This window comes from Eubalaena glacialis, chromosome 5, assembly GCF_028564815.1.
Source record: "Eubalaena glacialis isolate mEubGla1 chromosome 5, mEubGla1.1.hap2.+ XY, whole genome shotgun sequence".
Classification (NCBI taxonomy): domain Eukaryota; kingdom Metazoa; phylum Chordata; class Mammalia; order Artiodactyla; family Balaenidae; genus Eubalaena; species Eubalaena glacialis.
Genome location: NC_083720.1, coordinates 34,140,094 through 34,155,104, shown reverse-complemented (window position 1 = coordinate 34,155,104; position 15,011 = coordinate 34,140,094). Strand labels below are relative to the sequence as shown.

General features: G+C 34.6%; 1 protein-coding gene across 2 annotated transcripts in view; it reads left to right on the top strand.

The window, feature by feature from the left end:
• Positions 1-15,011, top strand: part of GSTCD (glutathione S-transferase C-terminal domain containing) — a 142,853-nt gene that overhangs the window by 100,505 nt on the left and 27,337 nt on the right. For both annotated transcript variants that reach the window (XM_061191189.1, XM_061191188.1), the window contains exons 6-8: positions 7,875-7,990; positions 8,151-8,195; positions 10,197-10,325. In XM_061191189.1, the coding sequence (XP_061047172.1) occupies positions 7,875-7,990; positions 8,151-8,195; positions 10,197-10,325 (290 nt within the window). The remainder of the gene's footprint in view (positions 1-7,874; positions 7,991-8,150; positions 8,196-10,196; positions 10,326-15,011) is intronic.

The window sequence follows — 15,011 nt, the reverse complement described above, 5'->3', positions numbered from 1 at the left end:
TTTCTTCTATATTACACTGGTCAAGTGGTCATAGAGCTCAATTCAAGGGAACAGACACAGATGCCACCTCTTGATGGGAATACTGTATATTAATATAGTATTAATATTATAAAAGAATATGGAGCCATGTCACCTTAGATATATTCATTTTCATTTTTTTTAATCAGAATAAAATATATGAATAAATCAAACAAGAAAACCTATGGGTCATATCATAGTAGAAATTAGAATACTATGTATATAAGAGAAGCTATTTTTAGAAAATCACTAGACTCCAGGAAAGTTAACACTCACCATTGCAGGCTACTATCATTTAACTGAAAAACAGTGAAACACATCAAATTAGAACTCAAATTGAGGATTACTTGAATGATCTCAAAAGTTAATGAAACTATTAAAATACCTTACTGTTGTTAACTTAAGCCTCCAAAAAAGGAGGGAGAAGAAATAAATACCTATTTTCTAGAGTTAACTTTTTTTGTTCTAAAGCATTTCAATTTGGTCTTGTGGGCAAGTTGGAAGATATTGTGAAATGTTTTTTTAACTAAATTCCAGGGCAAAGAAACAATTACTTTGTGTGGTATAAATATCATTTGAATGAAATGAAAATATATGTGTTCAATTAACTCTGGTGTCTGGTATTCTGAAGTCAAAATGTTTTATTCATCTTAGAGAAAAAAAATAGCAGGAATAAGAAGTTTTAAAATTTCCACTATTCAATGTATCTAAGCTCTTTTATAAACAAAACAGAAGTTTTGATTTGGCAAATAATGTGGCTATACTTTCTTCAACTATTGTTTCTCAACTGTGCATCTTGCCTAAGTACTTGTAGTTATTGTTTTTTTAAAAGATGCCCTGGAATTAGATATGGAAGGGTGAAGGTGCATGCTATATTTGTCAGCATCTGCAGTATTAAAACGAGAAAGATCATCCCAATCTATTTTCAGTTTTTCCTCCTGGATAATCCAATTTTGCAACAAATTGATTGCTCAACCTCCCCAGATCACTTTTCTATAAAATTTAAAAGGTTGCTACAGTTCCAAGGTGAGAAAATGGTCTTTTTCTGGAAAGGGTGACACTCAAAAGTTCAATTCATTAAACAGAGTGACTTATGAGACCTGCAGATAATGCCTTAGTGATATATTCCAAAATATTGAAGTTCAGAACTTAAATTGATCCTTTTTACTGGTAAGCCTGCTTTTGGAAATTTTATTTAGAGGAAAACTGAAATAAAATGCATTTTATGACTGATTCTGAAGAATTCACTTTTTTTCCCTAAGATATAATTGTTAGGGATATCCCTCATTTCCCTGCTAGAAAACACCTCATTTCCTTGAACAGGTAAAAGAAAAAAAGGACCAGCCCTGAAATTCTGAAATCACAAAGTCATCTGCTTAAGAAATGGCCGACCATGTTGCAGAGAAGACTGAACCTAAAGTTAGAAACCCTTGGTTACAATCCCATGTTCACTGCCTACCAGCTGTGCGTCTTTAAACAAATGCTAAGTTTGAGCAACCTCTTCAGTGCTGTGTCCTCATTTGTAAAACAAGGAACAGGTTATCCACCTGGCAACCTGACAATATTGAGGTTAGATGATGTATCAAATGTGCAAGTGCTTAATAAACTGCAAAGCATCATATAAACAATTATCAATCATTTTAGAAGCTTTAATGGAAGACGTATGGATTTTTGTAAGTTAGGGCTGTTAAAATGTCATTAAAAATACTGTACAATGTGGTTAATAAAAATACATCTTCTAAGGTCATATATAATGTTTTTGTACTATTTTAAATTAGGTATAAATTCATTAAGGACAGAAATCAAGCGATAGACATCTTTGTGACCCTGACATTGTCTAAAACAGTTCTGTGTAGATCAAGTTAGTTGGTTGATTTGTTGGTTGAATGATTGATTGAGAAAGAGATTTTATGAGGTCAGTGTTCCTCAATTTAGAGAGGAATAAATTGGCTTCTTTTGAATTTTGAATTTCTAATTGGTAATTATTGACAACTCATAATATCTATAACAAAACTATCAGAGTGAAAATGCCATCACACTGTTACAGTATTACTGATTTCATAGACTGCACTGTGGGATGTGTGAATGGGCTGGGGATGGGGGAGAGAGGGAAAAGGTATCCACTGTTGCAAGAGTATTGTCACTCTGGGGTCAGTATGGCTAAGAGGATTAGTGATGCTAGCCTGCAACTGGCTTTAAAAAATGTAAATTCCGACTATTCTAAATTTTCAGTATTTCCAAGAAGTCATTTCCAAAATTTAAAACGAGGTTGCCCTAACCTAAAATGTAAACTTTATGTTGCTGCTTAGTTTCATGCTTCTCAGGAGTTTCTTTAGGAATTTTATTTACGCTGTTCTAGTTTTTGGTATAGCTTTAAAGGCAACTTTCTTATTCTCTCATTAAAGTTTTTGGAAACTTTTCCATCCCCAGTTTTAATATTGTTTCATAGTTGACTTCCTTTTCTATTTCAATACAGTATATTTTCAAATACAGTTGAATTTGTTTTCATACTTAATATGTGCAAAAGTTAACTTACTGCCTTGAAATGCTAAGTCATAATTATAGAGAAAATTCATCCATTAAACTTTTATTAAGCACCTGTTATGTGCCTGTCAGTCTCCTAATACTCTATCCATTTAATTGGGCCCAAGTTTATGTAGTTCCAGGAAAAATCATCTGTATCTATTTCATGCAGACAGAAGCAATTTCAGCTAACGGTCCTTTTTGGGTAGTTGGTATAATGAATAATGCCTAGGTAAATCATTTTATAATAAGAAAACTTCTTCAGTAGTTAATAATAACAGGAAATATAATAAATAGTTTGAAAAAGTAACTTTTTTCTCTTTTGTCTTTAAAAAAAAAAAACTTATTGCAAAAGGAATACATGTCAATGTAGCCAGGAGTGAGGAATAGGTTTCAAGCAAAGAGAACAAATTTATAAAGCAACTTGACTCACCAGCCATGATAAATTCAAGGAACTATATCCATTGTTCAGAGAGGCTGGAACATAGGGGATATATTATGAAAGTAGCAGAAGGTAAGGTCGGCAAATTAACAGGGCCCAGATCATTAAAGGCCTTTGCCAAGAAGTCAGGACTTTTTTCATAAGGCAGAGGGGAGCCTTTAAAAGTATTTTAAGCAAGGACAGGTATTTTCGTAGGCAGTTTTGGAAGGGACTTTAGTAATATACTCAAGAAAATCACACTCAGTGATGAGCTGTGGCACAGAGACAGAACCTGGTGAGCACAGCATTTCAGGGACTGCCACGGGGAGAGGAGCCTGGGAAGGAGAGTGGGAAGGACAATCCAATAAGGAGTCCAAAGGCTTTCTCATCTAGAACAGCAGAGCTCAAAATGATTCAGTGAGCTCAATTTATTCAATTCCATTTTCTTAATTAAATCATTTAATGACATTAGCATCAGTTGAGGTTGAATGCTCCACATAATTTTATGAATAATTCTATCTAATTTGGGGATATACTCTATCCAGAATAAAAATGATGCAGGCTAGCAATATAAAAGAACATCTTTAGTATGGAATAATGTAAAAATAACAGAGCGGTCTATTCAAAGAGAACTTGTCTCTAAGGAGCTCTAAGCATACATATTAAGTATTAAAGCAAGGCCATGTTTTCTGTACAGCACAGAGAGGCAAGATAACAAGCAATGCCCTTTCCCATCTGTCCCTACCAAATTTTCAGTTCTATCTTATGCTCTACCACTTTCCCATTGATCCTCATTTTCAAGCACAAGTGAGCTAATTGCATTTTCCCCCTAAGTATGCCATATCATATCATGCTTTCCCTGCCATTCTACCCAGCAAGTTTCTGTTCCTCCTTAAAGACTCAGCTGAAATGCCCCACATCTCTGCAAAATCCTCTGTGATGTCTCAGTTAGTTCTTTATCTGCAGTGCACATACCTTTGCACATAATGCACACCATACCGTCTTCTTAGACACCTTCTTAGCTCCTGAAGGACAGGGACTATGTCTTATTCACTTTGAGTTGTGTCCTCAGTACCTGGACAAGTGCTGGGCATATAGTAGGAGCTTAGTGACGGTTCCAAGCATGAAAACCATAGCTACCCGGAAGGTGGAGCTTGGCCTTCACTGTCCATTGCCCTATGAAACATGATAAGTGACCATTCATCAGCTTGTCTTAATGTTGTTAATCAGGCCTCTTAAAAACATTAAAATTTGTGGTTGTCACCTTCCTTCTCACCTGCCAAAGGTTCTATCGGTGCCACCTTGTGTATGCAATTGTCTCACACCTTCTCTACAACCTCTGTACTGCACCCATCACTGTTGAAGAAATTTACTCTTGCTCTTGGTTTTATAGCTTTTCAAACAAAAACATATTTTAAAAATCTCTGAACCATTAGTTTTAGCCCTTTTCTTTGTCTCCATATTTAATTATATTTTTTAAAAATTCACAGAATGTGGGTGGTATACTACATCTCCAAGAAATACTTGGAAAACAAAACAGCAAATAAAGTCTAATATGTATCCAAGCACCCAACCATTTTCCTTTTACCAGTAAATTATAATATTCAAGGTACTTTGTTGCTTCAGACTAAGAAAGAATAAATTAAGAGCTGCCTGATCTTAAGCACAATTTACTAGACTGAACAGGTGTCCTGGCTGCACATGTACACATTTTCCATCCATGGCTTTTTTTTTTTTTTTCCTGCTTTATTTGATGCTTTGAACTGACCAAAAATGCGGGTGTCCTAGTATGGCTCTTCCTTAGTTTAAAAATTGTCTCCTTTACTTTTCCTTGTACTTTCTTTTTGGGTAATGCAAACAACATTGAAGTTGTCTAATCAGGTTCCTCCTAACTTGAATTAGACAAGGAGAAGACTCCACCATAGGAGGATTACGTTGCAGGACAAATAAGATCATTTGTATTAAAACATTTGATTCTTGAGTTTTGTTTTTCCATGATGACACCTAAAGAACCATCGTTTCTAGTCAAGTTAAAAATATAGGGACTTCCCTGGTGGCACAGTGGTTAAGAATCCACCTGCCAATGCAGGGGACACAGGTTCAATCCCTGGTCCAGGAAGATCTCACATGCCGCCGGGCAACTAAGCCTGTGCGCCACAACTGCTGAGCCTGCGCGCTAGAGCCCACGAGCCACAACTACTGAGCCTGCGTACAACTACTGAAGCGCGCGCGCCTAGAGCCCGTGCTCCGCAACAAGAGAAGCCACAACAATGAGAAGCCCGCGGACCGCAACGAAGAGTAGCCCCCACTCACCGCAACTAGAGAAAGTCCACGCACAGCAACAAAGACCCAACACAGCCAAAAATAAATAAATAAATAAATAAATAAATAAATATTTTTATGCTTGTAAATAGTGTCAGGCACAAGAATGTTGGATATAAATAGAAAGTAGGATTTGGTTTTTAAATGAATACGGTGTCTCAAAATACCACTTTCTTGTTCAATGTGTTTAAGACCCTATTTACTTATAAAACTAGAATGGTGAGGAGGAATGCTTTATTAGAGGCAGTTTTTCCATAAAGCACTGAGGCATCATGCTAGTGTATTTTTAGCCCAACCTGTGAATATTATGGGCAGCTTAATAGTCTCTCTATTTAAACACAAACCTGAAAGGTACCTCTTTGCCTTCAACCTTCATTTAAGCACAGATTCTTCATATGCAAAGAGGCAGGCTTAGCAAGAAAAACAGATCTTCATAAACATTTGATTTTGAAACAGACCGAAGAAAGTTAGGTCATTCTAAATATCTAATAGAAGTACAGTACAGAACTTACTATTAGATATTCCATTAAATAAGTTTTATTTTCTTATCTCCTTGTTCTTTTTTTTTTTTAACATCTTTATTGGAGTATAATGGCTTTACAATGGTGTGTTAGTTTCTGCTTTATAACAAAGTGATAATTTCTTTTGACTTTGTTTCATGAAAATCCTTTGTCTAAGAACTGTTAAGAAATCCACAAACAGAGCAAAGACTAAAATGCTTGTGCTCATTTCTTGCCTCGTGGTGGCTCCATTTAATAGCAGCCTTTGTGACTCTCACTCTCCTAAGGGCCTCAAAAGTACTTTTCCTTTTTGCCTTCTGATCCCCCCTTCTTCCTCCCCTTCCGTGTTCTTATTCTTCTTCCTCCAAATCAAAACTGCATTGCCATAATAAAAATAAATAATTAGGTGGATTTATGACTGACTGGATAGAGGGATGGATAGATAGAAGTGTGATGAACCAAGTCTAGTAAGTTGTTAATGGTAGAATCTAGGTGGAAGGTATAGAGCCATTCACTGAATCTTAATTCTTTCAACTTTGCCTTGTGTTTGAAAATTGTCATAATAAAACCTCTTAGGAGTGGCTATCCACTGAAGGTGGGATCACAAGGGCTTTCACTAACTCTGTGTAAATATTTTGCCATTATATTATTAGAGAAAAGTGAAAATAATTTTTTTAAAGCTACATGAAACTGTCTTCACAAATGAAGTCACCAAACGATTGATTTAAATGCTTTTCATGTTTGAAATTCACATTAGGCCATGCTAAATAATTAAGAATACACACAATGATTCAGTTGTATGATGATGACCACATTGTTACAATAGGAAATTGGTTAAATAAGTTGTGTATAGATAGTTAATAAAGTACTATGCAGCCATTAAAACTTGTAGTGTAGAAACAAATTCATGGGCACGGAAAGATTTATATTATAATGTTTCCTATGCCATCTAGAAAATTATGAACTTACGGGTATAGCTGGAAGTACATATATACAGAAATATTACCTATGAATTATGAGATTATGGACTTCTTCTCTCATATAGATCTTTTTAAATCCACATTTTCTATTTTTTCCTAAAAGTTTCCCAATGTTTTAGTTTTAGTAACATAAGAAAGAAGGAAAACAGAAAAGAAAAAAGCCATGCAATTTTTCTGTGAAAATGGAGTGGGGAAACTTTGTATCTGTATATAATTTTTGATCAAGCCAAAAAGATTATCTGGGTTTTTTCTTTTATCTATATCACTGAGAGCTACTCTCTTACATTTTCTTAATCTTGCTCTTACAAACAGTACATTTGAAATATGTAAAAACAAATAATTTTATGCATTCTTCTGAAGATATTTTAGTGGACTTGACTAGTAGCTTTTGAAAGAAAAGTTAAGATGTTTTCATGCTGCTAGGCCCAAGGCATTTTGTACTTGGAAATGCCCTATCCTCAATCTCTAATTGCATTAAATTTCTGTGTCTGACACACTCATGAGGAAAGGAAGTTTCAAAGCAGAAATAAGAAAATCTAATTTATTTCTAAATACAATTACCATTGATATATTTTACACAATGTGACACCTGTGTTCCAAGTGTCCTAACTAGAAGAATTAAGAGTTCACGGATGTGCCAGTTAAATAATAAAAATGTTTTTATTATTACAGGTCTCTTTTCTCCAAGGCGATTTAAGCAATGTGCTGAAATTAGGTAATCTTTACACTATGTCTCTGAGAGGGATAGAAGGAAGAGATTATTACTGTTAATTTTTATTCATCCAGTAAACATTTATTGAACACTTTGTTTATGACTCTGAAGTTAATGTTTCACTTATTGTTTCCTCTCTTTCAAAGACATTGTTTCATAGATTTTCTGTTAATGACTATTGAAAGAAAAGTTGGGTAGGAATAAAAGTAAAAAGAAGCAAAATAGAGTTCACCTCTGGGTTCCAGTTCTCTAATCCTCTCATGGTGGATTACATGGAATGTGTAATCCGCTTACATCTGTACCGCTCTTCCTGTAGGTTGCTAGTCTAGCCCACGAGTGCCATCTCAGTCCCGTACAACATATAACGTGTCATTGTCTTCATCTCTTGTCTTTCCCAGGTAAAATGTCCAGTGATCGAGCTTTGAGGAAGCAGCAACAGTTAAACAACCTTGTTTATGTGGTGACAAATCAGGCCAAACCTGGCGACAGAATTGTGGATTTCTGCAGCGGCGGGGTATTCTATCTCTCCTTTATTCTCTTTAGCCTTTCCAAGATGATGTGACTTTACTATACTACATTAAATGTCATGTTTTTATTTGGCAAGATTATTGTCTCAGAATAAACAAAAGCCTTAGAGACCAAAGTTAACTTGTTTCTTTTTTTTCCTTTTTCAGGGCCATGTTGGGATTGTCCTTGCTCACATGCTGCCATCATGCCAGGTAAAGTCTGAATAATAGACGAACGGAAACTACACAATTCAGTTAGCTGAGTCTGGCTTTTTCCTCCCCTTTGAGTTTATAATCATTCACCCAGGTCAAATATGTGGCACAGGCATTTTATATTTCTTTGAACTAAACTTCTAAGATTCAGAATTATAGGGAAGAAAAGTAAGTAGGACCACTACATTTTTTATTTTTTATAAAAGGGCTGTATTTTTAAATAATTTTTAAAAGAAATAATTATTCCACTCTTAAATAAAATAATTAATGATGAAGCCAGTTTAATTGTCAACATAGTTTTATACTGGAAATACTAGCTTCTGAAACTTGTTGAGCATATTCTTTGGTAGCTTGATTTTTATTCATTGTATCAGAATTGTAACAACAACATTTTTTAAAGAAAAAGATAAACCCCAGATCTACCAACTGATCCACCAAATGCATTTCTCCCCATGTTCTCTTTGTCATTGTTCATGAGGATGCTTATTGCTGCAAATTCTAAAAATGCAAGTACAATTTCAGTCCCCTGCTTTCACTCAATCTTATATCATAAATGTTTTTCGCTATTGCAGATAGTTTCAAATATCACCATTAAAATAGCACTTAAAATGTGACTGCATAATATGTTTTTAAGTAAATGTACCATAATTTATACGATTGTTGCCACCATTTGTTAGAAGTTTGTGCTGCTTTTAGTCTTCTGTCATATTAAATCATTTCCTCACAGTGGCCATCTTTCAGCATAGAAGTCTAGAATCTGATGATTGAACTGGGGCAGATCCTTTGTTTGTGAGCTCTCCGGAAATTACAAAATAATTAAAGTGATTATTTTCAGAAGAAAAAATGTGGAAGAACTCATAGACTAGCCAGAATGATATGTAACAGAATGATAGAGAGTAGAGAGTATTATTCTTTATCTTTCTTAGAAAATAAAGAGCAAAATAAATGAGGAATACTGGGAGAAACAGGCAGATGTTCGTTTCATCACTAAGGAAAACAACAATTTCATGGTTGGAGTAAGAGGAATAAAGCTCATAGAGCAGAATCCTGGAGATGTAGAGTCAGGCAGGGATATGGTGTCTTTTTTACCCTTCCCAACAGCTCTGGAAACTTAGAAATGTTGAAACTGGAAAAAGGAAGTCTTGACTAGAATAAAGGCTGGAAAACCTTTGACCCCAAGTATCCTCTGACAGGCTTTTTATACAAAGGGATCCAGGATTTTTCCATAAAGACAAGCATAAGGACAAAATAAGGACCAAACTAGGAATGATAGTGATGAAAGTGATTTAACTTGGCCCACTTTTCTCCATCTGAACCAGTGATGGTCTCCCACCTTCCTTGGCCTGGATTACTGTTAGAAGTTCTGAACTTGTTGCCCTGCCTTCTGCCTCTCCCCCACCAATCCATACTATGCATTGCAGCAACCAGACCTCCTTTCATTGCACATGATCTGGCTCCTGTTACCTCTCCAGCCTGATGCCTACACCCCACACCGTGTCTCCCTACCTCCACTGTCACCATCACACACTGTACCCCAGCTATACCAGTTTTCTCAGTTCTTCAAATACACCGTATCTTTCTTATCTTGGGCCTTCATACGTTTCTCTCTCTGCTAGAAACACACCTTTATTCCCGCAGCTGATTTCTATTCACTTTTCAGGCCTCAGTTAATATGTTACTCTTTCATATTAAATGACTAAAACGTCCCTTAGTCATCAAGTCTGCGTGCTCTGATAACACATTATATGTCTTTCATTAAACACTTATCACTCACTGTATTATAATTGCCTGTTTCACTTATATCACTATATCTAGGAGCTTCAAGAGTTCAAGGACCTTGTTCATTTTTGTACTATATTATCTGGCCTACTTCCTGGCATAGGATAAGGATCAATATAATATGATCTACATTATTAAAGCTAGTAAACACAGTAATAATACTTTACCCTAATGTCTGAATTATGTTACTGAATATACTATTGTTTCCTGGGTACAATCTAGGTTACATTAATAGAAAACAAGGAATTATCATTAATTCGTGCTAAGAAGAGAAGTGACGAACTAGGGTTAAGCAACATTTGGTTCATTCAAGCAAATATGGAGTATTTTACAGGGACATTTAATATTGGGGTAAGTAATCAAGCAATTTCAATTTCTTTAATTAACTAAATAAGAAAAATAATATGTCTTAGAGTAAATAAAGGTGATACTTTTATTTTCTTTGCTAAACAAGAAATTTATAACTTTTGTTTTCTACTGTCTATAAAGTCCAGCCTATTAATGAATATTACTTCATTCACAGCATTTCATCATTACATGGTAGAGATAATATTTGTTCCTCTACCAGACGAGAACTTTATTTTCTTCACTGCAGAATCTCAAGTGCCTAAAAAATTGTTTGACACATAGCAAGTACTTAAAAATGGTTACTAATTGAATGAATAAATGAATTCTAATGAAGATGACTTCGCTTGGTTTATTCTACATTTTTAGCAGATAATGAAAGAAGAGAAAAACAGAGAATATAATAGGAAAAAAATAGCTTGTTAACAGCCTGTAAATACTAGAGTTGCTTTTAGATAATACTTTCTTTAGCAAGGATTTGATATCTACATGTATTTTAAGTTTCCAATAGACAGAAAGTATATTGGTGATGTTTCTGAAACCTTCAGATCAAATTGTTACCGTTTGATACTACTAAAAAGACCGAAGATAAAGTGATTCTGCCAGTTCCCTTAAACCCAGGGTTGTATGCGCTGGTGGAATTTGAGTTTCATTAAGATGTTAACTTTGCTGCTGTTCTTGTATCTGTTTTAAATAATTTTTTCTTATTTTTATAGGACAAAGTGCTCAATATAGAAAACTACATATTAGTATAAGGAAGAATCACCATTGTTTCAGCTAGTGAGAGATAAATACTGTCAAAACCCTTTAGTCTTTATGTATTTATGCACACAGACAAATGCATGTTTACACACATGTTAACATTGTTGAGGTCATACTACATAGGTCCTGCTTTACCTGAAATTGTCATAAATACTTTCCCTACTCATTAATCATATTTCTTTTTTGTTGTTATTATAATGTAATTGTTACTATTATGTATATCTTAGGCATCACTTAAGATTTTTGATACCTTTGCCTAATCACTTTCTAGGAAGGTTGTGCTAATTTGCATTCCCAACTGTATATGTTCATATAACATATACAGTGGGCTTGTCTAGGTGGAATTCTTGTCCAGTCTCAGAAGTTCAGACCTTTTGTAGTACTTATGATTTTTGTCCAATGAAATTCATTTCTTAAATACCAACTACTGCAAATTTGTGGGGTTTATTGTTATTTTTATAGCCTAAAAAGTATACAGTTTGTTTCCTTTGTAGATATAATATAGATTGGTTATCTCAAGCCAAGCTTATAGAAAGAGAAGTAAACTTTTAAGAAAACTGTTAATAAGGATATTCAGGAAAATATAGACATCTGATACAGCAAATTCAAATTAAATATATATCTATATGCTGCTTAAATTTTGCATAAATGATGAGGTAGAGGATAAAGCTTCTCCCACAAAACAAGCCATTAAACCAATGCCCATGTTACCAGTACACCAGGCAGAATGTATAAGGTAGCAAGATATTGCTGCCTATTTACTCACCTTTCAAATCACAAAATTCCCAGCCTATCAGCCATACATCTCTTTACCCTTCTGTGGCTTAAAAGTGATAAATCATTCTGGCATATTCTTGTAACTTTCAAGGTCATATAATTCACTAACACCAACTAACAATGTATATGTCTTTTGGGAAGTGATATTTTTCCCAAATATCATAGTAATGTATCCATAATGGGTTTTTTTCTTTCATAATTACTTTGTCAAGATATATGGAAAATGAATTAAAATTACTTGGAGGATTAAACCAAAATTAGATTTACTCTCAAGAAGATAATTTGTGGGCTTCCCTGGTGGTGCAGTGGTTAAGAATCTGCCTGCCAATTCAGGGGACACGGGTTCGAGCCCCAGTCCAGGAAGATCCCACATGCCACGGAGCAACTAAGCCCGTGCACCACAACTACTGAGCCAGCTTTCTAGAGCCCGAGAGCCACAGCTACTGAGCCCGCGTGCCACAGCTACTGAAGCTTGCATGCCTAGAGCCCGTGCTCCGCAAGGAGAAGCCACCGCAATGAGAAGCCTGCGCACCGCAACGAAGAGTAGCGCCACTTGCCGCAACTAGAGAAAGCCCATGCTCAGCAATGAAGACCCAACGCAGCCAAAAATAAATAAATAAAATAAATAAATTTATAACAAAAAAGAATATAATTTGCCTAGGAGGATAATTGAAGTATTGCCACTAGATAAATCAAACTAAATGCACCAGTGGCTCTAACTCTTGTATTAAATAGATTCCAATGAAAATACTGTAACTAGAGAGGAAATCAGAATAACAGGTATCAGAAATGCATGAAAACTCCATTAATTCACAATTTTGTGGTATTTCAAATAAGGGTTTAGTTGGCATTTATCTTTGCTTAGTAAATGCCTTTTTCTTCTACTGTTTTTCTTTAGACGTAAAAGTTAATGATGTAAACAAGATTTTAAGGGAAGAATTTTAAAGTCTTCGAACCAACTATCTTGCAGAACTTAAAACAAATCAATTATACATGAGAATTGAAATACTAATTATTAGTCTTATCTCCATTAATACAACAACCTATATCAGGCAAAAATGAATAGATTTACTAACGTTGTTAAACTAGTGTGACTTGAAATAATGGAAGAGAACAAATCTAAATATTTTCAGGTCTTTAAACGAGGTCTTCCATCACCCCCAAGGGCTGTGCCTCCCCCATGTAACCAGAATCAATGAGGTAATACAGTGTTTGTTCCAAAGAGCATTTTGTAGTTTCTGATTTATGTTGTGCTTATTTGAGAAATATATTTCTTTAGAAATACAAATGTCCAATAAGCTTATAAATAACATTCAAAGTCTCTAGTAACCAGATGCATTTCAACTTGAACAACAAAGATATTCCGTTCTTGCTCTTAACATTTGCAAAGATTTTTAAAATATTATTACTGTGAGGCTTTTAAAATATTATTGACTGTAAGGCTTCAGTGAAGGGGGCCTAATCATATGGGAGCTTTGAAATTTTTCATTTACATGATATTTGTAATGACTTGTTAATGACATGGAATGTTAGTTATAATGGTAAACAGAAAATTATATAAACATAATGGTTAAGAGTATGCATTTTAACATTGAATTTAACTTGTGCTAAAGTCTCAGCTTAGCCACTTACTAGTTGTATGGCCTCATCCTCAATCCTCAGTTTTTTCATCTATGACATGGACATAACATATCTGGCTCATGGGATGTTGATACAATGTGCATGAAGCACTTAGCAAGTTGCCTAGCATTTAGGAAGTACTCAAAAAATTGGGCCTCTTTTTACTCTGTGGAGTGTGATCTCAACCATGTGAAAACTGCATTAAAAAGGATGAGAGGAAATTATGCTAATATGTATTTTTTTAAGGTGGCTATCTCTAGATACTATGTAATAATACTTTTCTGTATTCAAAATTTTCAGAATATTCCATATTTAACATGTTATCATTTTTATATTCAAATAATGTAAGCAGTAAAAATAGAAGAAATAAATATATGTGCTTAATATTTTATAGATAGATACCTAGCTTATTTAGCCAAGAAAGACTAATAGGACCCTAAGGATTACTATAAGATATCTAAAAGAATTCTGAACATATAAGATACGTGTATAATTATATATGTATATATAATTTCTTTTAAAACAAGTATTTGATTATCATAGAAATACCTTTTGGTTTTGTTTTTAAATACAAAACTCATTTCAAAATTGAGAAACATCCGAGAAGGTTTCTTTTCCTTCCAGTTTGAATGTATGCAGCTGTATGACCCTGAATTGAATATGTGTTATGGACTGAAAATTTGTGCCCCACCTCCACCGCCAAAAAATTCATGTGTTGAATTCCTCAACCCCTCATGTGATGGTATTAGGAGGTGGGACCTTTGGGAGGTAATTGGGTCATGAGGCTGGTGCTCTCTGAGTGGAATTAGTGCCCTTATAAGAAAAGAGCTTGTGCCCCCTCTTAGCTCTCCACCATGTGATGATACAGTGAGAAAGCAGCCATCTGCAAACCAGGAAGGGGGTCCTCACTAGACATCAGATCTGCCAGCACCCTGATCTTGGACTTCCCAGCCTCCAGAACTAAGAAAAATGTTTGCTGTTTAAACCACCAAGTTTATGATAGTTTTTTAAGAGCAGTCCAAACTAAAACAGTATATATCAATTATCATACCCTTAAAGGGCAACTTAGAAAAGATTGCTTTAAAAGTGGACTTTTTAAGGCTATATTTTTAAGAAGTCTATTATCACCTTCTTGTCTAGTGCAAGATAAATAATCTTCCTTGTTGTGAAAACTTACTTTATAAGATTTTACTTTTTAAGACCTAATTTATTATGTGTAGTAATACCTGTGCTCTCAAACAGTATAACAAAAACCTTGTTGTCAAACAGTATTACTGAAAGGGCCACGACTATGGAAAAACACACTTTGCATTAAGAAACAAAAACTGTGTCAGTGCTGAACAACTTGCCCACCAAAATGTTTTAGTTGGGTAATTTCAATAGTAACATAGAGTCATTTCAAACAGGTGATAAGGTATTGATTTCTAACAGTATTGGTGAATATTTTCTATTTATCAATATATATCAAAATCTCTAAACAGTTTATTTTTGAGTTATCTGTATTTACTTTTTTCTATTTCACCCGTAACAATT